Source organism: Mesocricetus auratus, unplaced genomic scaffold (genome assembly GCF_017639785.1).
Source record: "Mesocricetus auratus isolate SY011 unplaced genomic scaffold, BCM_Maur_2.0 Super-Scaffold_100014, whole genome shotgun sequence".
In the NCBI taxonomy this organism is placed as follows: domain Eukaryota; kingdom Metazoa; phylum Chordata; class Mammalia; order Rodentia; family Cricetidae; genus Mesocricetus; species Mesocricetus auratus.
Window position 1 is genome coordinate 10,858,752 of NW_024429197.1, and position 24,050 is coordinate 10,882,801.

The 24,050-nt window shown below is 48.1% G+C and overlaps 1 protein-coding gene across 3 annotated transcripts; it reads left to right on the plus strand.

Moving 5' to 3' along the window:
- Positions 1 to 325: 325 nt before the first annotated feature.
- On the plus strand, positions 326 to 20,577 carry Sesn2 (sestrin 2). 3 transcript variants are annotated; one of them, XM_021232715.2, is made up of 10 exons: positions 326 to 719; positions 9,069 to 9,134; positions 11,689 to 11,889; positions 12,226 to 12,408; positions 12,509 to 12,721; positions 14,229 to 14,379; positions 14,798 to 14,916; positions 15,378 to 15,568; positions 18,102 to 18,246; positions 18,842 to 20,577. In XM_021232715.2, exons 1-10 carry the CDS (start codon positions 630 to 632, stop codon positions 18,926 to 18,928), a joined length of 1,446 nt encoding a protein of 481 aa, XP_021088374.1. In that variant the 5' UTR covers positions 326 to 629; the 3' UTR covers positions 18,929 to 20,577. The 3 variants fall into 3 exon arrangements, with proteins under 3 accessions (XP_021088374.1, XP_005079597.1, XP_021088376.1); XM_005079540.4 differs by having other exon boundaries at positions 327 to 719; positions 11,692 to 11,889; XM_021232717.2 differs by lacking the exon at positions 326 to 719 and adding an exon at positions 777 to 1,780 and having other exon boundaries at positions 11,692 to 11,889.
- The last annotated feature ends 3,473 nt before the right edge of the window (positions 20,578 to 24,050 follow it).

The following is a 24,050-nucleotide window of genomic DNA, read 5'->3' on the forward strand; positions in this document are numbered from 1 at the left end:
CTGGCTGTCTGGCCCAGCCCGGTAAAGTCCCGTTTCATCACGCAGCCCTAATGACTCCCTGGGCTGTCACTCTCATCTGGTATTGACAGAGGTCTGACTAACCCTTCTTGCAAAAGTTTGCAGCATCTGTGCGAGGCCAACTACAGCTCCCAGAGTTCCCAGGTGCTTCTCGATGCTGATTGGAGAGACGGTTGGCTCCGGAGGGTGTCAGCCCCGCCTCCCCGAGAAACAGGCATCTGATTGGCTGCTCCTTGGGGCTTTTTTGTCCCCGCCCTCCTTCAGGGACCGCAGCGGGCTGACAGAGCCCGGCGAGCGCTGGCAGTTCCGCGGTGGGGATGCTGAGGAGCGCCGGCTTAGTGAGCAGCGCTGGCCACTGCGGACTTCCGAGGCACTCCGGGCCGTGAGAACCCCTGCTGCGCGGCCAACCCCAGGCCTCCGAGGCCAGCCGCAGTTCCAGCCGGGGTGGAAGGAGTGGCGTGGTAGCGCCGGTTCTCGGTATCCCGAGAGACACCCCGGGGTTCTCGAGCTTCCCCGGCGACCCCTAGCCCCGGCCTCCTGCGAGCGCTCTCCCCAGACCCCCTCGGGTGCCCCAGGCACGGACGAGCCGCGGCTGGGTCCTGGCGGACACCATGATCGTTGCGGACTCGGAGTGCCGTGCGGAGATCAAGGGCTACCTGCCGTTCGCCAGGGGCGGCGTCGCGGGCCCCGGGACCCGAGAGGTAAGCAGCAGTCGGGCGACAGTGCTCTTCTCCAGCCACAGCCGAGCTTCGGGCTATCCCGAGCTAAGTCTGGAGCGCCCACCGGGCTTAGGGTCTGGGAGCACGTAAGCCAGGACTAGGGTTGCATCAACTGCAGCCTCCTCTGTCTCTCTTCCCTCCCCTTGCCCTCGCCCCCTCCACACTCGGGGTGGGAGGGGGGAGGGCTGCGGAGCCCTCCCTGGGTCCTTCGGACTCCTGGCCAATGAGAGGGGACGCCTCCTCGTGGCTCTCTGGGTTCGTGCTCTAGGGGAGCTATCGTCTTCAAGTCCAGGCAAATCCCGGCCGGAGAGACCCGACCACTCCTCCTCCCCGCCCCCTTCCGCAGATTCCCTTCCTTTGGGTGGGGGCAGGCCGGCAGGGAGCTCTTTCTAGGAGCGGTTTGTGCACGGATCCAGAAAGGGAGTGAGCCACCTGGGACTGACCAGCGAAGATCGATTCCCCTTCCCCAGTCCCCACCTCGGATCTGAAAATTGCCCGGAGTGCTTTAGGGGTTTGGCTGGCCGCCTGATACTGGGCGGCAGCGGCCAGAGCTGGGGGAGAAAGCGGATAACCCTTGGTCCCGACTCCCGAAGACTAACGAGTCTCGGGCTGCTCCCTTTTAAAATGTTCTAGGTTCATCAAAGTTTGTTTTGCCGTCTCCTCCGAGAGGAGAGGGACTTTGTAGGGAGGCAAGATATAATGCTGTTTTAAAGCCTCCCTTTTCCTTCCAGCAGCCTCGGAAATGAACGTCGTTTATTATTTATGGAGAGCCTACTGTATGCTAGGGTACAGGTTTTGTCTGACCAAGACAACAAATACAAACTGTAGTGTAGCCCCATTTTACAGAGTGAGAAAACTGAGGGCCAAAAGGGCTGAGAGAGGCTTCTTTCACCTAACCTTCATTCCTTGGCCTGTGTATGTCTAGGATTTGGGAGAATGCTTGGCACTGCAGAAGATAATTCCTCTTTGTTTTCCTTTTTCCTAAGTCTAGAACAGTGGAAGGTATATCGCCAGAGCTGGTGTATTGACAGACCAGTCCTAAGGTGTGTGCAGGACCCTCAGAAAATCCCTGCCCATATCTGGGGTTTCTCCATCCAGTAGTTGGTGGATTCTTCGAATGATTTAGGAATCTGTGTAAAGAAACAACCCCATGCTTCTGCCTATTCTTTTCTGGTCACTTTTGTCTGTTTGCTTTGTGGACGATGTTGTCCATATGAACACCTGAGCATTGGGGCGAATACTGGATTCTGGTCCCACCCTCCACTTTCTTGCTGGGTTATCTTGGCCAAGTGGTCACTTTGACTGCAGTCTCTTGCATAAAGATTTAATGGTATCTCCAAGAGATCATTGAAGAAATTAGCTTAAAATACAAGCAAAGGCCTGAAGCAGTGTGCCTGGAACATATTTATCACGGGGAACATGCCATTGCATTAAAATGCTAGCTTCTGTCACATTGGCTTAGCAGACATCCCCTCCCCACCCCCAGTGCCTCTCAAGAGACTTCCTGAGTCTATTCTCTGCTGCCTGAGGGGGGGAGCCAGGACATATCTCTCCCCACAGTGCCTGGTAGGGAAGAAATTCTCAGGTGGTCAGGGAGATGGGGGGCCTTAGAGGAATCCTCTCCCAATCCCACCATTTTGAGACGGGGTCTCACTCTCTAGTACAGTCTGGCCTTGACCTCATGACCATCTTCCCAGCTCAGCCTCCTGCGTGTTAGGATTACAGGTGTCCCTCAACACTGGATTTTAAAAAGTCACTGTACAGCGCTGGAAAAAGCTGGTAATGCTTGCAACATTCGTATCTTCTGCTCCCTCAAGAAAAGACAATCTGCTGGGCAGTGGTGGCGCACAACTTTAATGCCAGCACTTGGGAGGCAGAGGCAGGAGGATCTCTGAATGTAAGGCCAGCCTGGTCTACAGAGCCAGTTCCAGGACAGCCAGGGCTACACAGAGAAATTGTCTCAAAAAACTTAAATAAATACAAAAGAAAGAGCCAGGAAATGTAGTCCTCAAGACTCAGGAAGGGTCTGTTTCAGACCCACCTTCAGATTGTCAAGCCTTCAGATATGCCTGTCTCCAGAAAGTTCCAAGGGGCCGACTCTTGTCTTGGGTTGTATGTTTTCAAAACCATATGGGTGGTGGGAGGCAGAGGCAGACAGATCCCTGTGAGTTCAAGACCAGCCTGGTCTACACAGTGAGTTCCAGGCCAGCCTCTAAAACAATACAGAGAAACCCTGTCTCAAAAAACAAAACAAAACAATAAAAAACATATTGGATTCTAGAATAACTTCTTCAAAGAGTCACTTCCTTGGAAAAGCTTTTCTTTCCCCACCAGATACTGTTTCTAGTCCCTTCTCCATTGTGAGCTAGCTCCACATAAGCTAGGCCTTCCTGCCTTCCTCTCCCGAATCAGTGACCCTTGCAGGGCTCACCTTTCTTTGTGACTAAGTGCTTAACTAACCCCTGTCGACTGTTGAGTCTCTGAAATCCCACATGAACTGTGCCAGGCCAGACAGGGACCACTCTGAGCTTTGGTCACTGGTCTCTAAAGAGGGGACAAATTCTGTTTTTCTCAGGGTGGTTGAGAGGAAATCGGTGCTTGTGAGATCAAATATGTAAAGCATTTTAGTCTGGGGCCCCAGTCCAAGCTGTCTGCCTCTATGCTAGGGCTGTTGCTATGCCTTCACCTCAGGCATAAACCCGGGCTCCTATCTGGATTCAGCTGACAGATAAGTGGGCACTGGATTCAGCTGACAGATAAGTGGGCAGTGCCAGACCTTACCAGCTGGCAGAATGACTTAGCAGGTGTCTCCAGCTGAGTCCTGGGGCTGGCCGACTCCAGAGAACAAGAACAAAAGCTGGGCTACTCAGAGGGGCCAATACAGCTGGGAAGTCAGTTTGTGTTGGGTTTAAATGACCAGGTCTGGTGCCATTTCCAGAAACTGTTATGGTAGAGTGGAAAGGGCCTTGGCCGTACCAGGCATTTCTGGGCTCAAATTGCACTTTAGACACTTGTTAGTTGATTTTTACACATTTAATTGACTCCTCTGTGCAAGATAATCCCCACAACCTACTAACTGATAAGGATAAGATGTAAATAGGGCGGAACTCTTGGGTTTAACACAACAGTTACTGTCTAGCAAGCACTTGAGTTAGGAGCCAGGCCACGTTCCCTGAGGCATGTAGTCCCTTTTACCAATCAATGGTCTAAAGACCCCCTAGGGAGTCTTCCACAAAGAGCTGTCTGACTTCATTGTTCTTGCCCTCCCTCCGTTGACCCTCAGTTGCCACGTCTGACATAACTTAGTGCTGGTAACTCCAGGCATGATGGCACACATCTGTAATCCCAGCATTTAGGAGTCTTGCTCTGAGTTCAAAGTTGCAAAATGAGTTCCACCCCTGCCTGCCTGTGCTACAAAGTGAGACCTTGTCTCAAAACAACAAAACAATTTAGAATTAGTGTGGTGTAGAGGCAGAGGGATTGAAAGTTTTAATCCAGACTGGCTACATATTGAAACTTCATCTCAAAAAATTAACTAATTAAGCTAAATTCAAATTAAGCAAAAATCGAGATTTTTGTGTTGTGGTCACATTTCAAATGTCTGGGCATGAAGAGCCACTAGGGACCAGCATGTGTATGAGACAAGTCAGATGCAAAACATCCCCCATGTAGAAAGTTCTATTTGTACCCCTTTTTTTTTAATTTAGGAAAATGTCCCACAAACTTGCCCACTGGCCAATCTGTTAGAGACATTTTAAAAATAATTTATTATTTTTATTTCATGTGCATTGTGTTTTGCCTGTATATATGTCTATGAAGATGTCAGCTCCCCTGAAATTGGAGTTACAGGCAATTATGAGCTGCCATGAGGCTGCTGAGAATTGAACCCCGGGTCCTCTGGAAGAGCAACTGCCGAGCCATCTCTCCAGTCTCTGAACTCTCTCTTTTTTTTTTTTTTTTTTGGTTTTTCGAGACAGGGTTTCTCTGTAGCTTTGGAGGCTGTCCTGGAACTCACTTTGTAGACCAGGCTGGCCTCGAACTCACAGAGATCCGCCTGCCTCTGCCTCCCGAGTGCTGGGATTAAAGGCGTGTGCCACCAACGCCCGGCTCTTTTTTTTTTTTTTTTAAGAGTTATTTTGTTGAGCTGGGCAGTGGTGGTGGTACATGTTTTTAATTCCAGGCAGAAGCAGGCAGATCTCTGAGTTCAAGGCCATCCTAGTCTAAAGAGAGAGTTCCAGGACAGCTAAGGCTGTTACACAGAGAAACCATATCTCAAAAAAACAAAACAAAAGTTATTTTCTTTTTAATTTTATGTATGTATGCATGCATGTATGTATGTATGTATATGCGTGTGTGGTAGGGGTGTGCATGTGTAGATATGTGCATGTGTGCAGGTGCCCACTGAAGTCAGAAGGGGAAGTTGTAGCCCCAAAAGTTCTATTGCACTAGTGCTAGACACAAGAGCAGCAACAGGAAACTAGATCCATTGTGCCCTTAAGGCAGAGTCCCTGTGGAAGGTGTTTGGGGGCAGGTGGTGAATTCCTAAGGCCCTGAGCAGATAAGGGATTTCTCATTCTTGGGAAACTCTGGGTGCTGGTTAGTATAAACCTTGGTTGTTGAGAATGGGGAATAACATCCACGCTGATAGGAACCTGGTCTGTATTCACCTCTCCTACTTCCTTCCTCACCGAGTGACCAGAAGTGACTTGCAGGCCTCATCTGTAAAACTTTAGTGGTAGTTTTTACCTTCAAGTTCTGATAGTACATGTGAGGTCAGTGATTATGCCATTGGAACCAGGGAATACCTAATCCTGTTATTACTCAACATTGTTATTGACTGTCTGTCCCAGGGAATGGGAGGGGGGCTGGTTTGGTGGTGTCACCTCTTGGCAGTAAGAGCCTGCTCCTACAGCTTTCCCAGGACTTGCCCTGATGTCAAGGTTAAGGAAACATTCCGGATACTGGAGCCATGGATTTCAAACCCTAGTCTTGCATTCAGGATGTTCCAGCGTCCCCCATAGCTGAACACTGGTCCTCTCCATCTTCACAGGCTCCGCTGCCTTTGCAACCTACCTCAAAGGTCATCTGCCGCCCCAGTAGTTTTTCCTGTCCTGTTTTAAACTAAAATACTGCACACACTCCCACCCTGCCATTACTCACTGTGCTGTTTCAGCCTGCTCATCATTTGTTTGCTTTCTCCCTGGGAACTGAAATGATACGAAAGCTGGATGTGATTTTTGTCTTTTCACAGCTGTAATTCATACTGCCTATAATACAGTCAGAAAATTGTCAAATGAAGAAATAACTCTGATTCTACCTGGAAAGCACTCAGCATTGTGCTTGTACCCAAAACAAGGATGGCACAAACAGGTCCTCCCTCCTCCCTCCCCATAAGGATTGCTGGAGGTGGGGCTTTGGGTTCCATAACAAAAACAAAAAAACTCACAAAGGGATTCTAATGGACTCTGGGGCAGAGAGGCTCTTGTTTGAAATAACAATGAAATTAAGGACAGGAGACTTTTATCAAGTGCTCTCCCTGGTGGAGGCACTGAGGTAAAAATCCTGTGGTTTAGTCCCATTAAATCTTGAGACTAGGCCGGGCGTTGGTGGCGCACGCCTTTAATCCCAGCACTCGGGAGGCAGAGGCAGGCGCATCTCTGTGAGTTTGAGGCCAGTCTGGTCTACAAGAGCTAGTTCCAGGACAGCCTCCAAAGCCACAGAGAAACCCTGTCACGAAAAACCAAAAAAAAAAAAAAAAAAATCTTGTGACTACCCAACGAAAGCCCCATGATCCCGGAAGGAAACTGAGGCTCACATAGCTAGCTGGTGGGTGGAGCTATTCATTTGTGTTTTATTTATTATTTGTGCTAAGCCTTGAACTCAGGGCCTTGTACAGACTGGGCATGGCTACTTGGGCTGCACTTCCAGCTCCCTCCGTGGCAGCACTCTACAGAGGAGCTGTGGTCCCAGCCTCTAAAGCTCCTATCTTTAATTGTACTCTACATTGTAATTACTTATTTTTCTGGGAAACGCTGATGGGTCTAGAACATCACTTAGGACCCATGGGTATCGTTTCCTCCCTGTGCTCTTGGCTCAGACAATTCCAAATCAGTTCCCTGTCTCTTCCCGGAACATCTAGAGGCCCTTATTTCTCTGCCTGTGCTGCTGGGGTTTCCTTTTTCACCTTTTCATTTAAATTTTTCATCTTAGAATTTACTATTTGCATATTCCACATACACCCCAGTGGTTTTGTTTGTTTTGAGGCAGCGTCTCACTGTGTAGCCCAGTCTGGCCTCAAACTCCTAGTCCTCTTGCCTCAGCTGCATCCCCAGTGCTGGTATTACAGGTGTTTGGCCTGGCCACACTTAGCTTTTTCTGTCTGTCCTCAGGTCCTTTGCAGTGAGGGAGGCCCAGTCTAGTGGAGTCAGCAACTCTTATCTCCCAGACAGAGCTGTTGGGCATTTTCTCAAGTGAGGGAGGAGGGCAGCTGTAAAGGAAGTACTTGGGATTATGGTCTTTCTGCATGCCCTTAGACCAGCCTAACCTGCTGCCTCTTAGAAGGGTGGGTTGAAGGCCTCCATGGAGGGTAGTGGCGCCAGCCTTTAATCCCAGCATTAGAGGCAGAGGCAGGTGGATCTTCTGAGTTCTGGCCAGTCTTGGTGTGTGCAGATTGAGTTCCAGGACAACCAGGGCTACACAGAGAAACCCTCTCTCAAAAAATAAAAAAAGTATAAGTTGAAAGGAACAGCCTGGTCCCCTTTTGTCCTTAGAATTCAGACCCAGAGAACTTAAGTAACTTTCTCAAACCACCCAGCAAATTAGCAGCAGAACCAGTACACTGACCTAGGCCTCTAGACACCTTACTTCTTTCTTTCGTCATCTTATAGAATTCAGAGGTTGTCTCTCTTTAGGGGACTTTTGGCCACTTTCACCAAAAAAAAAAAAAAAAAAAAAAAAAAAAAGGCTAGAGTGTAGTTTTGAGTTCTTGAACATCTAAAGTATTAAACCTAGATCTCACCAGGAGAAAGGACTGGGGGACAGTCCCTTTGTAATGAAGGCAGAACTGTTATTTGGATCAATTATGTCAAGGCTGGTGTGGAGAACCCCACGCTGACGTTCAGAAACTAAATGAATAAATAGAATGTCCTCCCAGACTCTGTCTCTAGGAGCAGGAGAAGCAGCTTCATTGAATACATGGCTCTGGTTCAAATAACCTCAAGTCAGAATAGCTGCCACCACTAGCCTGCACATCCCACTTGGAGTCCCCCTACTCTGCTCTGCCTTCTGTTTTCATTCACCGAGCAGAATGAATGACCTGGCCCCGCTCACCACAAAATGTGATGTGGGAGCAAAGCAGCTTAGAAGAGGCCCTTAGTGGAAGGTGTTTGTGGAGGCAGAAACACCGGGAACTGTGTGGCTGCAGACAGTAGACCCGGGAAAAAGTTCCAAGGGGGATGTGACTGAAATGTGAGAGCTTTCGGTAAGGGGAGGTTGGGTTTTCAGTGACTGGATCCATTCATACTCCAGAAAGTTAATCTGGTTACTGGGTATCAGATGGATACTGGATAGTGGATGGATGGATGGGAGAGGGCAGGGATGTGCAGGCAGGGACAGTTGGAGAGGCACAGAGTGGTGATAGCCTAGAAAATGTGGAGGGAAGGATAAACAAATGACCATTTGCAGGGCCATGACCAGTGCAGCTCAGTGTAGAATATGCCCAGCATGCCAAACATCACGCCTACGTCATCCTTAGAGAAGAAGAAAGGGGGGGGGGTTATTTGAGAGGAATTGAAGCTTCTTCATAGGCATGTAGGGTGGTAACTGGCTTTGGAATATAAAGGGTTCTTATTTTAAAAGGGTCTCCCCCCCCCCAGCCCCAGACAGTTTCTCACTGTAACCTTCACTGGGTTGTGTGTGTGTGTGTGTGTGTGTGTGTGTGTGTGTGTGTGTGTGTGTGTGTGTGTGTGTTGGAGATCAGAGGACAATTTATAGGAGTAAGGTCTCTTTCTAACATGCTGGTGCCCAGAGGTTAAATTTAGATCTTCACACTTGTTGGCAAGCCCCTTTACCCACTAAGCCATCTCTTTGACATCTATGATTGCAAAGACACTGGCCTCCTGGAGGAGATAGGCTACATGACAATTGTCTATTTCCTTCCTGTGGCCTCTCCCACTCAATCAGGCTGGGGTTTCTGGGTCCTTGCTGAGTTCCTGAGCTGGGTCAGCCTTGCTGTGCCCTCTTACCCACTTTCCCATTTGCTGCTCACCAAATGGGTCTAAATGTTACTCCCTGGCTCCTCCTGCCAAATAACCACCATGTGTTTTTCCACAGGAGCATCAGGAGGGCCGGGCTCGGCGAGGCCCTAGAGGGCCCAGTGCCTTCATTCCAGCAGAGGAGGTGAGTTTGGAAGAGGGGTGGGTAGATCAGTATCTTTTATTTTCCCACTCCTGATTTATTGAATTTCATGAAAAAGCTCTTGAAACCCCGGGCAGTGGTGATGCACACCTTTAATCCCAGCAATTGGGAGGCAGAGGCAGGCAGATCTCTGTGAGTTTGAGGACAGCCTGGTCTACAGAGTGAGTTCCAGGACAGCCAGGGCTACACGGAGAAACCCTGTCTTGATGGAGGGGAAGATGAAATGGTAGTGACATGGCCAAACTTGAGATTCCCAAACTAGTGCTTATCCCTACATAATAAGATGAGATATATCCATGTCTCATCTGACCCAGGATCACTTATAAAAGTGTATATATTACCAAACATATGCTTTCAAATTAGCATCTGTTTATTGTTTTTTGGTGTCTGGAGCACTGGTTTCTCTTGACACAGTGGCGCACGCTTGTAATCCTAGTGATGGGGAAAGCAGAGGCAGGAGGGTTGCTATAGGTTTGAAGAAGCCTGAGCCCATCAGGGATAAGGAGAAAGACTTTCAAAAAGGGGGGAGGGGGCGGGGCGGGGGGCAGGGAAAGCAAGCTCACTCTGGTCCCATAACAGAACCAAGTCATGGTTCAAAGCTTGTTTTCTCTTTACAGCAGGAACACCTTTCATCTAGAGAATTGGTTCATCCTTCACTTGGTTGTTACTTTGATTTTGCAAAAAAAGTTTTAGCTCTGTAGCCTGGGTGGCCTTGCTCACAATGAGTGATCTTCCTGCCTCAGCCTCCCTCGTGCTGGGATCACAGATGTGGGCCACTGCATCTGGCCCGTTGTTACGCCTTTACTTTTTTCTGTGCTAAGAATCTAATCTAGTGCCTCATCCATGCCAGGCCAGTGTTCCTCCCCATGCTGAGCTACATCCCTAGCCCCCCCACTCATTCACTCATTTAACAGATAGCTATTCAGTTGTGTCTCGGGGTCCGGCCTGACCTAGGACCCAGGGATAGAGAGTAAGGCATACAAAACTTTGCCATCGTGGAGCTTGCATGCTGGTGTGTGGGTAATGTGGTAATGCCTTTAGAATACACATACAGAGGAATTTGTTGTACAGCGATGGAGTTTTCCATTTCCTGTTTTTCTGGTTTTGAGAAGGCATTACTCTAGTCCAGGCCTACCTAGAACTCAGATCAGACTGGCCTTGAATTTATGCTGTCTTACTTGTAGGTCAATGGTTTGTGGCCTGCTAACAAAACATCTAAGTTCTCTTTCCCCTCCTTTGTAATGTAAGGTGAACAGCCACCCATTTTAACCTCACATATTGCTCTTGAATTTTATTTTTTCCACTTATAAATAACTATTCTTTTACTTAAAAAGAAAAAAAGGAAAGAAACAGGCCTTGGAGTTCATCTAGATGAGAATCCTGTTCCTGTCACTTATCAGATCTGTGGCTTCCAGCAGATCTGTTTTTTTCATCTATTAATGGGGGGGAAATAATAGTATTCACCTCACAGGACAAGTTCAGACACTCAAGGAGATTCATAATTGGATAGCTATCTGTTAGACGAGTGAATCAGTCAGGGCTGGGAATGGAGCTCAGTAATAGAACACTTGCTTACCATGCACAAGGCCCAGGGTTTGGGACCCGGCTCCACAATAAATAAATAAATAAGAAGGTAAGGTAGAAAAAGAGGAAGAGGGGCTGAGGTATCCCTCAGTGCAGATGCTAGATTGCTTGCCTGGCATCTGCAAAGCCCTGGGTTCTAACCTTAGCTCCACATAAACATGGTGGTGAAAACGTCCCATGAGGTTAAACAGCTCTCTATGAGGAGACTCTCAGGGCCTGTGAACTGTCCTGCACTTCCCCCTACTCTCCACAGCCGTCTGCCTTTGCCATATTAGAAGAGAAATCCTATAAAGACAGGAGAAACTATACATTCTTTTTTTTTATTGCCAGGGGTCAAACCCAGGGCCTCATGCATGCTAAGCATTCATTTTACCACTGAGCCACACTTCCCAGTCTCCAACAGTCTTGATTTCTCTGCCTAAATCTTCATGTGTAAAATGGGAGAAAGGGGTGGGGGTGGCACACATCTTTAATTCCAGCACTGCCTAGGCAGAGGCAAGTAGATCTCTTAAGTTTCAGGACAGAGAAACCCTGTCTCAAAACACTTTTTAAAAAAAAGGGGGGGGTAACAAGGGGAGAGGAGAAGGGCCTGGGGACATAGCTTAATAGTAGGATATTCACCTAACATTCATGAAGCCATAAGTTTGATCCTCAGCATTGAAAAAAACATTCATTATAAAATAAAAATAGAGAAAACTGAACTCTAATTTCCTAGCTGTTTTGAGGATTGAGTGAGTTAATACACAGGAAGTACTTGGGCAGTGATAGACATGTATAAGTTACATAAAGTGCCTAATAAGTGTTTGTTTAATCAGTTTCCTCATTTGGATGTGATGGTAGTATTCAGTCTTCTACTATTATATTTATATAATGCAACTATATAGATTTAAAACAAAAAGGAAGTTGGTCTGTAAGAGGGCAGAAGGGAACCCATGCTCTCCTCTTTGCCTAGCAGATCCTTCAGGAAGGAGCTGAGAGCCTGGTGCAGCACCTGGGACTCGAGGCTCTGATGTCTTCAGGGAGGGTGGACAACCTGGCGGTGGTGATGGGCCTGCACCCTGACTACCTTAGCAGCTTTTGGCGCCTACACTATCTGCTGCTGCATACAGATGGGCCCCTGGCCAGCCCTTGGCGTCACTACATTGCCATCATGGTAAGTTTATCTGGGCCTGCTGCTTGCAGGGGTGGCCAAATGGTAGTTCTAGCTTCAGATTCATTTGCTGGGACTCTCCTGAGTTGATTTTTTTAGGTGAAGAGCAAGTGTTCAGTTTTACCTGATGACGTACGTGGGGTTTTAGGTTTTAAAGAGCGGCATCTCTAAGTTGTGTGCTTTGCGGATGGGAGAACTGAGGCGCAAAGGGTTCAGATGACCAGCCAGCAGAGCTGAAGTTAGAACGTAGACTTCTCTTCTGCCTCTTAGATCTCAGGGGATCTTTATAGAATGGGGTATGGAAGGAGGGTAACTCAGGCTTATCAACTCCCTTCATAGGCTGCTGCCCGCCACCAGTGTTCTTACCTGGTGGGCTCCCACATGACTGAGTTCCTGCAGACTGGCGGTGACCCGGGGTGGCTGCTGGGCCTCCACCGGGCACCTGAAAAGCTTCGCAAACTCAGCGAGATCAACAAGTTGCTGGCACATCGGCCATGGCTCATCACCAAGGAGCATATCCAGGTATGATAGGCGGAGGGTTGGGACCTTGAGGAAGCCTGGGGGCTGGACTGAGGTAGCTCAGGGGCAGTCACTAAGTGGGTTAGCTCGCTCTCCCTTCCAGGCCTTACTGAAGACTGGAGAGCACAGCTGGTCCCTGGCTGAACTCATCCAAGCTCTGGTCCTGCTTACGCACTGCCACTCTCTGGCCTCCTTCGTGTTTGGCTGTGGAATACTTCCTGAAGGAGATGCAGAGGGCAGTCCTGCCTCACAAGCACCCTCGCCCCCCAGTGAGCACGGAAGTCCCCCAAGTGGCGACCCATTGAACAACTCTGGGGTAAGTCATGGTCCTGGATCTTGCTTTGGTATGGGAGAAAGCTGGTGCAGCCTCTGCTCTGAGAATAGAAACATGGCTTTCCTGTCTCTTCACAGTGAGTGGCTACAGCAAAATTGCTTGGCTTTAAACTCAGGGTCTATTTTTATGCTACATGGAGATAAAGACAGTGGGTGATGAGACGTAATGTACCATGTGCTTGACCCAACAGCAGCACACAGCCTGTTAGGATCGCAGTCACCTGGGTTTTCTGTATGATTGTTTATTGTTAATCGGGGGATAGCCTTGAACTTACTGTGGAACCAAGTACTACTGAGACTACAGATGTGGACCATAGTGCGAGCTGATTTTTTTTTCTTCTGAAAAAGAGTTTCTCTGTAGCTTTGGAGTCTGTTCTGGAACATGCTCTGTAGACCAGGCTGGCTTCAAACTCATAGAGATCCACCTGCCCCTGCCTCCTGAGTACTAGGATTGAAGGTGTGCACCACCACCTCTTGATGCCAGCTCCTTTTTGTTGTTATTTGTGCGTGTTTTTGGTTTTGTTTTGTTATTTTTGAGGCAGGGTCTTACTCAATAGCCCAGGCTAGCCTCAAATTCATGGTGATCTCCTGTATCCCCATCTTTTTGCTGTGCTAGGATTAGAGAAGTGAGCTACCATGTCTGACATTTTTTTGTCCAGTTGACTATACAAAATTTAAGCTTTGGTGACTGTTTGCCTAGTCTGTGTGAGTTCAATTAGCAACAGCACCGAAAACCAAGCAACAGGTGGTGGAGAGACGGCTCAGTGGTTAAGAGCATTGGCTGCCAGGCTGCGGGGGTCTCAGCACTCTGGAAGCAGAGGCAGGTGGATCTCTATGAGTTCCAGGCCAGCCTGGTCTATAAAGTGAGTTCAAAGACAGCCAGGGCTGTTATACAGAGAAACCCTGTCTCAAAACACAAAACAACAACAACAAAGAGCATTGGCTATTTTTCTAGAAGACCTAGGTTCAATTCCCAGCACCTCCATGGCAGCTCACAATACTCTGCCACTCCAGTTCAAGGGGATATGACACAGATATGCATGCAGGCAAAACACAAATGCACATAAAAATAAATTAAAGATAAAAACAAAAGAAAGCAAAGAACAAAAACCACCAATCAACAGAAACTGCCATAATCCCAGCACTGAGGAGGCAGAGGCAGACGGTCTCTGCGTTCAAGACCAGCCTGATCTACATCCTAAGTTCCAGGACAGCCAGGGTCACACAGTGAATAATACCCTGTCTCAAAAAACAAAACAAACAAAACCAACCTAGAAATCTTGTAAATTACAAGTGAAGAAGACACTTGTCACTTCTATAGCCTTATGAACGTCCCTGTGGAAGACCCACAGACTATGTGCTGCCCGATGTGGTAGCTGGCTCAGAAACACGCTAGTTCTTTCTGATCACTCAGGAAGGCCTAGAATGTAGAAAATCTGAGTGAAGTTTTCCAGAGGACCATGATGGTAATTCCTGGGTCCTTCCTACAGGGCTTCGAAGCTGCCCGCGACATAGAAGCTCTGATGGAACGCATGAGGCAGCTGCAGGAGAGCCTGCTGCGGGAGGAGGGGGCTTCCCAGGAGGAAATGGAGAACCGTTTTGAGCTGGAGAAGTCAGAAAGTCTGCTGGTAACCCCCTCAGGTACAGGACCACAGATGTCTGGGCTAGGGACTGCCCGTCTCCTTACACTGCTGATGGGAGCAGACACCTCCATGCAGCATGCCTTCCTTCCAAGAAGTTCTGCATGGCCTTATGTTCGGATTTCCTTTGAACCCTGGTCTGTTAGCCCTTCAGGGTTTGTGTTGGGTAGATGTAGCCAGGCTTAGAGCCTTTCCCAGGTTGAGCCATCCCATGGAACTACCACTGTCACTGTTACCGGGCGCCTTGCCTTCTGGGTTCTTGGGCAGGAGTCTCCTCCTCCCCAGGAGTGGCTCTAAGTAGTCCTCCCACTTAGTGTGGGGAGGGCCTCTCTGTTGGTCCCCTACGGTTCCTCCCCTGACCTCTCTGATGATGTGGAGCTCTAGGCTCAGCTTCACTGACACCTCTTTCTGGCCCTCAGCGGATATCCTGGAGCCGTCTCCACACCCAGACATTCTGTGCTTTGTGGAAGACCCCACTTTCGGATATGAAGATTTCACTCGTCGAGGGACTCAGGCTCCGCCTACCTTCCGAGCCCAGGTGAGGCTCCCTGCACTGTTGGTGTTCATTGCCTTAGATTTGCACAGAAGCAGGGGCCTTTTTCGATGATTCCTAAGTTGGTTACCTTCTCCCCTCTAAAACCCATGAGGGTGCCAGGCAGTGGTGGCGCACACCTGTAATCCCAGGATTTGGGAGGCAGAGGCAGATGGATCTCTGAGTTCAAGACCACCCTGGTCTACGAGTTAGTTCCAGGAAAAACAAAACAAAACAAAAACCTGTTAGGGCAGTGAAGACCTAAAAGATCCCAATTCAGGGGAAAGGTCATCATCCTGGGACATCCTGGTTGGTTTCTCAGGTCCATCGATGGTGTATCAGATTGTAGTGCGGGAGGGTATGTTATACAAAGCTAAGGTGTAAATTCTAGAGTTCCAGAGGACAGATCTCTGGTCAGCCTTGGACTTCCCAAGTCTTGCTCACTGACCTCTTCCCTCATTCCTCAGGATTATACCTGGGAAGACCATGGCTACTCACTGATCCAGCGGCTCTACCCTGAGGGAGGACAGCTGCTGGATGAGAAGTTTCAGGTTGCCTACAGCCTCACCTATAACACCATCGCCATGCACAGTGGTGTGGACACCTCGATGCTCCGCAGGGCCATCTGGAACTACATCCACTGTGTCTTTGGCATCAGGTGAGCAAGTGTTCCCCAGGTTTAGGTCATGTGTATGCCATAAATCTTTCTTGAGCATACTGTCATTTTTAATCTTTCTTCTTGCCTATAATAATCTTTCAAGGCAAATTTATGTCTTCGCAGGCTTAAAGCTGATATGCCTCTTTAAGCACTCTCCCAGAGACAACTGAGCTTTGCTTTGTTTGTCGTGTAATACAAAGAATTGAACCCAAGACTTTGTGCATACTAGACAAGCACTCTTATTTTATCTTATGTTGTTTTATGTCGTTTTACTTATTTATTTTTGATGTTTGGAAGCAGGGTAACCCAGACTAGCCTAGAACTGTATGCTTCAGGTCAGCCTTGAGCTCTTGACAATCCTCCTGCCTTAGCTTCTTAGGTGCTGCTGGGCTTAAAGGCCTGATCTACCAAAGCACTTTAGCTATGGGCTCGTGTGTGTATTCAGGTACCTCTACACAAATACAAACATAAACATATGTATACACTACATAGACTCATGTTTTTTGGTTTTCCAAGACAGGGCTTCTCTGTGTAACAGCCCCGGCTATCCTGGAACTCACCCTGTAGACTACCATGCTATAGACTCATGTTTAAATTTCCAAATAACACATCTTTTCTCATAGTAAGGACAGCACAGATACCCATCAGTAGTAGACTTGAAATAATTATGTTTCCATTCATAACCTGTTATGCAGTCATGAAAGTTATGACCAGAAGTCAGGCATGTGAGAGGTTATCCACCATCTCTGTACAAAATATTTTTTTTTATCTTGCTAAATCTCTTCTAATTGAAAATGTTTTATTTGTGTTTATGCATATGTATGCGTACACATGTGTGACACAGCATTCATGTGGAGATCAAAAGAAAACTTGCTGGAGTTGGTTCTCTCCTTCCACTGTGTGGGGCAGAGGGATCAAACTGGGACTATCACTCTAGATGGCAAGCTCCTTTACCCACTGAGCCATATTGCCTGTCCACTTGCTGTGTTTGTTGTTGTCATTATTGTTTGCTTGTTTGTTTAGGAATATTTTTTACTGAGTGATATGATGTGAGTATTTAGGTTGTCTACAGGGTTATTTTTTTTTCTTTTCTGTTGTTAGGGTTTTTTTTTTTTTTTTTTCTTTTCTGTTGTTACGGTTTTTTTTTTTTCTTCCTAAGCTTCTCTTCTCCCCACCCTCAAGAAGGCATCTTTGGGCCGGGCGTTGGTTCGAGACAGGGTTTCTCTGTGGCTTTGGAGGCTGTCCTGGAACTCACTTTGTAGACCAGGCTGGCCTCGAACTCACAGAGATCCTCCTGCCTCTGCCTCCCGAGTGCTGGGATTAAAGGCATGAGCTACTACCGCCCAGCGTTCCTTTCTTTCTTGACTTGTTTTTTTTGTTTGTTTGTTTGTTTTTGTTTTGTTTTTTTTTTTGGGTTTTTGAGACAGGGTTTCTCTGTGGCTTTGGAGGCTGTCCTGGAACTAACTCTTGTAGACCAGGCTGGCCTCGAACTCACAGAGATCCACCTGCCTCTGCCTCCCGAGTGCTGGGATTAAAGGCGTGCGCCACCAACGCCCGGCTCTTGACTTGTTTTTTTACTAATACCTGTAATTCCAGCACTGGGAAGGCAAAGACAGGAGGATCAGTTAGGTGTTCAAGGTGATCCTTCACTATATAACAAGTTCACCAGCTAGGCTATAGGGCTCTAAAAAATTAAAAATTAAAAGAAAAAAAACATCAAAATTGCTGGACATTGGTGGCACATGCCTTCAATTCTAGCACTTGAGAGGCAGAAGCAGACAGATCTCTAGGAGTTCAAGACCAGCCTGGTCTACAGAGTGAGTTCCAGAACAGCCAGAGCTATACAGAGAAAACCCTGTCTCAAAATAAAACAAAAAGACTAAAACAAACAAAAAACACCAAAATTGTCCAAGAGATAACTTTATTATTCAGGTGTTTCCTGTTTTTCCCATGCACGTATATAACTGGGCTGGGGAGAGACAAGTGGCTTCTAGACTCACTGCCAACTTGCTTCTGAATTTTGAACCAGTTAATTGGTTCCCTAGCTAGACCTTAGCTTGCCTGTCTGGAGTCAGCACTGTCTCCTTTTTCCCCATCACCGCTTCGTTCTCTAGGATCAACATGCACTGACCTTCCTGTCCTTTCTATAGGACAGTGAGTGCAGGAGAGCTGGATTTGAAATCATTCCCTGCTGTTGAGGGCAAGAGCCTTCTTTGAATCTCAGTAAAATGAAATTGATGACACAGTATATTGAATATGACAGAGTATCTAGTTTGTAGGATTGTCACGGGCACAGTCAGAGTTCAATGGTGTTTGCTCGTTGTTAGTGTGGCTTAGAGTGGTCCTCTGTGAGCCTGGTAACCTATGACGCGTGATGTCAGCTGTTTTCTGAGAGGAACCAGGCTTCTGGTTACTTCCTACCTTCTGGCTTTTCTTGCCGCTCTCTGTTCCTCCTTCTGTAGGGTGGGGGCAGGTGGGCCACTCTGCTTCTGAGAGTAGGGTATGAGTAACACTGTCCGGGTCTTTCCATCAGATACGATGACTACGACTATGGGGAGGTAAACCAGCTCCTGGAAAGGAACCTCAAAATTTATATCAAGACAGTGGCCTGCTACCCAGAGAAGACCACCCGCAGGATGTACAGCCTCTTCTGGAGGCACTTCCGCCACTCAGAGAAGGTGACCGCAGTGTGGATGTGAGAACAGCCAAGCCAGGCCTGTGGAAGAGCTAGAGAGTAGGACCCAGTGAGGATCCCAGTGGGAAACTGGGCCTGTTGTCCTTGGTTAAATCCTATTCCACTGTGCAATTTCAGACTTCATTTAAATCGGGCACTTGGGCTTTCCCACAGGGCTTTCAGTGGCATTTTGGCAGGCACAGATAGGTTCGAATCTTAAGTCTGTCTCACATAGGAGCATTTGTGACTTTGGACATGTGACCTTGCATCTTTGAGCTTTTCCCCTTTATAATGAGAAGAGACACTGCCTGCCTGCATTTCAAAGCTGGGAAGGCACAATGAGACTATATAAGGAAACGTTTGATCCTGCACTGGAGCCACTTAATGGTAGCTCTTCTTTGAGACTTGTGAGATAAGGTGGTTAGTCACCACAGGGGACAGGGGACTCCCTCAGCAGTCACCGCATCAGATTGCACAGAGCCCTAGCACAGGTCGGGGCATCTCAGTGGGAGGCGTGGGTGAGTGAATGCCGGGAACTAGTAGACTGGAGGGAGAGGGCTGCAGAGCAGTTGTCAGCAAGCCTCCCTCTCTGTCCCTAGGTTCACGTGAACTTGTTGCTCCTGGAGGCCCGAATGCAAGCAGCCCTGCTCTATGCACTCCGTGCCATCACCCGCTACATGACCTGACTCCTTCCCACGCAGGACCAGCACCCGGAGCGGCTAACCCTGGGGCACTGTCCTCTCTACAAGGATTTCTGTGTCTGGAGACAGATCCAGGGCCCTTTCTGTCTCATGTCCATCCACCGAATGCTGGGGATGGGCATGTGCGTGGTGTGCAGCTCCCTGGGCAAGCACACCTTCTTTTCTCTCACTGGACTGGACAGGATTGTTGCACTGACTTTGGGTCTCAGCTCTGCCCCTGGAGCGGGAAGTCTAGGAAAGCCCAAGAGGCCATACCACTTTGTCTTTCCTGTTCCTAAAAACAACTGAAGGAGAATGGGTTGAGCTCAGATTTATAGGCCAGCACAAGTACTAAGATGGTCCTGGACTGGGAAGCCCCTGACTGCCCCTGGAGGAAAGGAGCACAGACCTCAAGGGAACACTCCAGGAAGCTCACCTTCCCCCTCCTCATTCTACAATTTCATTACCTCCCTCCTGCCTTCCACCCATCAATGTGAACGTCGGACTCACAGCTGGTCTGTGTGCCCAGTTTCCCCAAAGCCTGTTCTGCTGGGCAGCCTGGTTTTTGGTTGCCTGAATATTGGTTCAGTTCTTTTGTGTCTCCTTTGCCCTCATTCCCTTTTCTCCCATGCCTGTTGGGGTAGGGCCCGGGAGAGGGGCCAAACACATCCAAAGAACATACTGTCTCTGGAGAGTTGGATCCCATGTCAATCCCTCTGCTGTCTGAAGAGTAAGGAGTAAATGCCAATGAACTCTGTATTTGGGTCTTATGGACAAGGTCTGGCCTCTTAAGGACCTCACTGGAGCCAGAGTCAAGTCCTAGGAGGGAGATGGTCCTGTTCTAGACCGTATTACCATGCAGAGGCCGGTAGTCCTTTCTTCTGATCCCTCGGGCTCTGCCAAGAATGCTTGCCAAAACATTGAGCCTTTCTTAGCTGGCACCACGGCCCATCCAGCAAGTGGCAGATACCAAGGTTCTTTCTCTTGGTGACATTGCTGCGCCTCTTGGACCTCATGGTTGCAGACCTAAGGGATGGCTTCAGTTTCTCAAGGTTTGACACTTGCCTTTGGCCTCTCAGTCCAAACCATCAACAGCAGGTTGATTTTCTTGCAAGACCTTGAAGGCCTCTGGGGACCCTTAGTGTACAGCCAACCTTCCAAGGGATACCTCCCCCACCCCAGTGACCCATCTGTCCCCTCTCCTGGATTTAAATGAATTGCTTGGCAGAAGCAGCCAAGGACTGATAGGCACTTTACATAGAAAAAACAACTGTGAATTCTGACTTCCCTTCCCTTCCACCAGCAGTAAGTAGGTGCCTCCTCTGGGCCAGTCAAGGACACACTGCTGCTGTTTCCGACTCTCCTTCATTGGGCCAGGCAGAACAGGAGCCTGGCCCGTGTGCCACATTTCATACCCGTGCAGGCACGGGACACAACTAGTGCCCCCTCCAGGCTTGAAAGCCCTCCCTCAATGAAGGTGGACAAGAGTGGAGGGGGCCTCAGCATGGGGGTACATTCTAGAGGGGACATGATGACTCTCGGTGTCCCTTGGGTGGGTGGGAAGGGTATCCATTGTTAAAGTGCAGAAGTCTTTGGCCTTCCTTGTAAGCAGTTCTAGGTAAGAGAAATAAAAGTTCGCTGAGGTTTGTTTTGTAGTCCTTGTTAATGGGATGTTTGTCCATTTCCTGAAGGTCAGAGTTCACCTCCTAGCATAAGCCAAAAGTTGTGATTGCGTCATGGCCTTAACCTCATGGCCTTAACCTCATGGCCTCTGCCCAGCCTGTGTCTGTGCCCAGTAATTGCAAGACTGAGGATTGCTGGCATTGGAAGTCAACTGGGATGTGGCTGAGGCTCCGTGGCAGAGTTTGCCACCTGTGTAAGGTCCTGGGCTTGATCCCTGGCACCACAAAACAAAGTCTACCATTGCTTGGGTGGCCAATCCTGTCACCCATTTGGCATGTCTAGCACTGGGCACTAATAAATGGCAATGTTGTTTTCTGACTAAGGTGGCCCTGATCTGGGTATCAGGAAGCCACTTGTCTGAAGCTGCAACCAGCTTGGAAGAGATTTGCACTTGAGGTGAAATAATATTGCTGAAGCCATGGAGCCAGGATCCCAGTGGGACTCTCCTGACTGAGGCCTGTTTTCCCCCCATATTGGACATCAGTGTGACAGGGAGGATGTTTGACCATCTGAGGGTTTTTCCATCACATTGTGCTTCTTGTCTAGAACTGGAGGCAGCACTATCAAAGAGTTACATAGAGGGTCAAGAAGAGGACAAGAGAGAGGACCAGAGGTGAAGGTACTGACCCAAGTTCAATCCCCAGCACCCAAACACTGTCTGTCCCTCCAGCTCCAGGGATCTAACGTGGTCTTTTGTCCTGCATGGCACCTGTGCACACATGCATACACAGAAATAGAATTACACATCTTTTAAGAAAGTTAAATGTAGCTGGGCATAAAGCATACACCTTTAATCCCAGCACTTGGGAGGCAGAGGCAGATGGATCTCTGAGTTTGAGGCCAACCTGATCTACAGAGCGAGTTCCAGGACAGGCTCTAAAGCTACAGAGAAACCTTGTCTGGAAAAAGAAAAAGAAAAAGAAAGCACACACTTTGGATCCCAGCACTTGGAAGGCAGAGGCAGGAGGATCTCTGAGTCCGAGAACAGCCAGGGCTGCACAGAGAAACCCTGTCTAGAAAAAAACAACAAAAAAGTTAAATGTGGGCCGGGCAGTGGTGGCACACGCCTTTAATCCCAGCACTCGGGAGGCAGAGGCAGGCGGATCTCTGTGAGTTCGAGGCCGGGCTGGACCGATAGCCTCCGAAACAATACAGAGAAACCCTGTCTGGTAAAAACCAAAAAAAAAAAAAAAAAAAAAAAAAAAAAAAAAGTTAAATGTGGCCAGGCATTGGTGGTGTGTACCTTTCTTTAGTCCCAGCACTCAGGAGGCAGAGGCTGGCAGAAAACTGTGAGTTCAAGGTCAGCCTGGCCTAAAAATAGAGTTCCAGGAGAGAGCCAGGACTGTTACACAGAGAAACCCTGTCTTGAAAAACAAAGAAAAAAAAAAGTTAAATGTGGAGATGGTTCAGTGGGTAACAACACTTGCTCAGGTCCAAGCATGAAGACCTGAATTCAAATCCTCAGCCTGGATGGCTGCTTGTACTTGGAAGAAGATGGAGTTGGGGGAGACAGAAGGATCACTGGGGCTGCTGACAGCAAGTCAGCTCTGTCTTGGCTAGAGAGATGGACAGGGAGTTCCTACCTACATGCAGACAAAGTAGCAATGCACACAAAGTGAGGATAAATTGTTTTAATATGTTTAAAAAGGGGGTGGTCAGGAGAGATGGTTCAGTGGTTAAGGGCACTGACTGCTTTTTCAGAAGACCTGAGTTCAATTCCCAGCACCCACCTGGCAGCTCATAACTGTAATTCCAGTTCCAGGAGACCCAACACCCATGGCAAAACACCAATGCACATAAAATAAAAATAACTTAGAATTTTTTAAATTGTTAAAAAATTAAAGACCTGTCAGTGGTGGTGCACAGCTTTAATCTCAGCACTCGGGAGGCGGAGGCAGGTGGAAAACTGAGTTCAAGGCCAGCCTGGTTTACAGAACAACCAGGACTGTTACACAGGGAAACCCTATCTAGAAAAACCAAAAGGAAGGAAGGAAGGAAGGGAGGAAGGAAGGAAGGAAGCCTATCTACAAAAACAAAACAAAAATCAAAAAAAAAAAAAAAGAGTGATGTCTCCAGGGGTGTGGGGGTGGGGAGGTGCCTTGGTCCTGCTTTAAGGAGATGATGGGACAGACTTAGTAGACTTCCTAGGGGAGGCCTTACCCTCTCTGTGGAGCAGATGGGAAGACAGGAGGAATGGGGGGAGCAGGAGGAGAGGAGGGAGGGGTAGCTGGGACTGGAATGTAAAAAAATAAAAATACAAAAGAGATGTCTCAAAATACCCTGACACATGTATGTGGCCGGGCATTGGTGGCACACATCTTTTTTATTTTTTATTTTTTGGGTTTTTCGAGACAGGGTTTCTCTGTATTGTTTTGGAGGCTGGCCTGGAACTAGCTCTGTAGACCAGGCTGGCCTCTAACTCACAGAGATACGCCTGACTCTGCATCCCAAGTGCTGTGAGTTTGAGACCAGCCTGGTCTACAAAGAGCTAGTTCCAGAACAGCCTCCAAATCTACACAGAGAAACCCTGTTGCGAAAAACCAAAACAACAACCACAACAACAAAACTTAAATTAACCCATTTCTATTATTCTATGTGCTGCCACGTGACTCGTGATTTTTACCTCTCCTCCTGCATGTCCAGCTTCCTCCAGGCCTCCTCTGGCGTTTCTCTCTCAGGCCTCATCTAGATTCTTCTTTTCTTGTTCTTTCTGCCGGGAAGTCCCACCTAACCTCTTCCTGCCTAGCTATGGGCCAGTCAGCTCTTTATTAAGCCAATCAGAAGGCACCTTGGCGAAGACACATCTTCACAGTGTACAACAAGGTTATTCCACAACACCAGCAACTCTTACACACATCGGGAAAACCACATAGTGACTAAGCTAAGCTAAGGTTTCTGATGGCTTTCCACTTACCCTGAACACTGCCCTCAACTAAAGTGTCTCCTACTAGAAGCCTTCCAATGGAAGCTTTGTGAATCCTTTATCCCTGAGGTAGCTGTGCAGGCTGGCCTCAAACTTTCCATAATTCTCCTGCCTCTGCCACTTTAGTGATTGTGATATTTATCCCAGAGTTCTTTTTATTGTACTGCTTTTGTTCCCAGATTGACTGTATATTTTTTGTTTTGTTTGTTTTGATTTCCAACACAGGGTTTCTTTGTATGACCTCTCTGTCCTGGAATTCACTCTGTAGACCAGGCTGGCCTCAAACTCACAGAGATCCACCTGCATCTGCCTCCCAAGTGCAGGGATTAAAGGTGTGAACCACCAACTCCCAGATGGTTATGTTTTTTTTTGTTTGTTTGTTTTTTTTTTGTGGGTGAGGTTTCTCTGTGGCTTTGGAGGCTGTCCTGGAGCTTACTCTGTAGATTATCCTGGCCTCTAACTCACAGAGATCTGCCTGTCTGTGCCTCCGAGTGCTGGGATCAAAGGTGTGCACTAACACCA